Raw genomic sequence first — 2,760 nt, forward strand, 5'->3', positions numbered from 1 at the left:
GGCTTCTTGGCTCCTTCCACAGTTAGGGGACTGTGGCCATCGCTGCTATGAACATTGGGGTAAAGATGATCCTTCTATTCACTACATCCGTATCTGTGGGATAAGTACCCAGTAGTGCAATTGCAGGGTCATAGGGTACCTCTATTTTTAGTTTTTTGAGGAATCTCCACACTGTTTTCCAAAGTGGCTGCACCAACTTGCATTCCCACCAACAGTGTAAGAGAAATTCTCCTTCTCCACATCCTCTCCAACACTTGTTGTTTATTGCCTTGTAAATTTTGGCCATTCTAACTGGTATAAGGTGGTATCTCAATGGGTCTTGATTCGAATCTCTCTGATGGCTAATGATGACATACATTTTTTTCATGTGTCTGTTAGCCATTTGTATGTCTTCTTTGGAGAAGTGTCTGTTCATGTCTTCTGCCCATTGTTTGTTGGATCTTGGATATCAGCCCGTTGTCTGTAGTGTCATTTGTGATTATCTTCTCCCATTCCATGGGTTGCCTCTTTGTTTTGTTGACTGGTTTCTCTTTTTAAAGAGACAGTAGTCACATTCATGAGAGCTCTACCTTCATGACCTAATCAGCTCCCAAACACCCCACCTCCAAATATCATGAATTATAAAGAATTTAATGAATTTTGGAGGGAACACAAATATTCAGTCTATAGTGACATCTAAAACTGATGACTTAATGACATAACTTCTGTTTACTATTATTTAATGATAGTGTCTTATTTGGGAAGAATTTGAGATGACATAAGAAATCTCCATGTAATAATAATTGATATAAATTGGGATATAAAGTTTCTCATACACTGTGACTTACCAGTGAAAAGGCTCTATTCCCCATAGCCAGGGCACCCCATGAATCCATACTAAATAAGGGAGGCATAAACATGAGTTTCTTTGATCACATACTTCCTACACTATTAGTGGCAGATAACATTTTCTTTCAAACCTCAGTCAGAGAGAGGGAGACTTATGAAAGAGATCTCTGTTAAAGAAATCAATACATATTATGACCTCTTTTTACTCAATAATCTTCATTCCACTAAGAGAAGAGGTAAAAGTGGCATGCCATATTGTCAACATCTTTCTTACAAATGATATCACCCAAAATATCTGGTGTCAAGTTCTGTATTGCATACTCAAAGCTCATGAAGTATGGATTATGTTAATTCCACAAAAGAAAGGAAGGGCCAAGGTCCCTAAAGAAGGCAATGAAATGCTGTAAGCAAAAGTACAGATGGGGATACTGAAAAATAGCAGAGATACTATCAAATATTCTAAACTATAAGGGAAGATTAATGGATCATCTCAATGAAAATACAACACGGAACAAAGGCGCTCCACATGAGGAGATAATAGGATTCCCCGCTTAGAAAAATAAGTAAGTCTTATTGATCATATCTAGGTCTTTTGTTCGGATTTTTTCCTTGCCATAACTTCTTTATGAGTAATATTATAATGCGGAAGAAGAATTCCTTTTCAATCCTATTAGCTAAGTAATATGAACAAAATTACATACTTAACCATCTTGCAGTTACAAAAATAAGATATATACTTCAAGTATTAAGTATGAGTTGTCTTTGTATGGGAGGAGTGCACCAAGTGTTTATGCCCCATTTCTGAAAATCTTTCTCTGAAATATATAATGAGCATTATTAATTCTGAAAAAGAACAATTGGATAAAAGAGAAGCATGTGAAAATTGTCCAGTAATGAAAATAAAGGTACAATATTTATTATAGCAAAACTCATCATATAGAACACAAACCTATAGTTTCAATAGAAACATTTTATGCCCAAAAGCTACAGACCTATTTTCCTAACAATTTATGAAAGTCTTAGAAATCTTTTTTTTTTTCAAAGATTTTAATTATTTATTTGACAGGGAGAGAGAGATCACAAGTAGGCAGAGAGGCAGGCAGAGAGAGAGGGGGAAGCAGGCTCCCCGAGGAGCGGAGAGCCCGATGTGGGGCTCGATCCCAGGATCCTGGGATCATGACCTGAGCCAAAGGCAGAGGCTTAACCCACTGAGCCACCCAGGCGCCCCTTAGAAATCCTTTTTGATCATTATAATATTTACACCGTAAATGCTTTCATCATACACAAGTTCATTAAACCTGAGGAGAAATTCATTACAAATAGATAATCCTTTCCTGGATGGAGTAACTCTTCATCGAAAAAAGGTGAAAATTTCTCTTCAGCATCATTTTCTTCTTCTGGTCCACAGCTTTTTCATAGCATTTTTTATCTCTCCGTTTCTCAGAGTATAGATCAGAGGGTTTAACATAGGGGTGATAACTGTGTAAAACACAGTCAAGGATTTATCAATGGGTAAAGTAGAAGGAGGTCTCACATACATAAAAATGCAAGGGACAAAGAAGAGGACCACCACTATAATGTGAGAGCCACAAGTGGATAAGGCTTTGCGCCTCCCTTCCTGACTATGGGTCTTCAGAGAGTGCAGAATGACCCCGTAGGAAATGAGTAAGACTGTAAAGATGACCACACAGATTGCTCCATCATTGGCAACTACAGTGAGACCAATAACATAGGTGTCAGTGCAGGCAAGTTTTAATAACGGGTACATGTCACAGATAAAGTGGTCGATGACATTGGGACCACAGAAGGGAAGGTTGTAAACAAAGAGAAGTTGAACAACAGCATGCAGAAAACCTCCAACCCAGGCCAACAGCAACAACAGAATACACACCCGTTGATTCATGATTGTCAAATAATGCAAAGGTTTGCAGA

At 38.0% G+C, this 2,760-nt stretch overlaps 1 protein-coding gene across 1 annotated transcript; it reads right to left on the reverse strand.

Annotated features, from left to right (window-relative positions):
- Positions 1-2,212: 2,212 nt before the first annotated feature.
- On the reverse strand, positions 2,213-2,758 carry LOC111149911 (olfactory receptor 4A47-like; the record flags this gene model as incomplete). Its single annotated transcript, XM_022507200.1, has 1 exon — positions 2,213-2,758. A coding segment is annotated over one exon (546 nt), but the record flags the coding sequence as incomplete, so codon positions are not given.
- Between the last annotated feature and the right edge of the window lie 2 nt (positions 2,759-2,760).

The sequence above is a fragment of the Enhydra lutris genome, unplaced genomic scaffold (assembly GCF_002288905.1).
Source record: "Enhydra lutris kenyoni isolate GAN:26980312 unplaced genomic scaffold, ASM228890v2 scaffoldscaffold22, whole genome shotgun sequence".
NCBI classification, from domain to species: domain Eukaryota; kingdom Metazoa; phylum Chordata; class Mammalia; order Carnivora; family Mustelidae; genus Enhydra; species Enhydra lutris.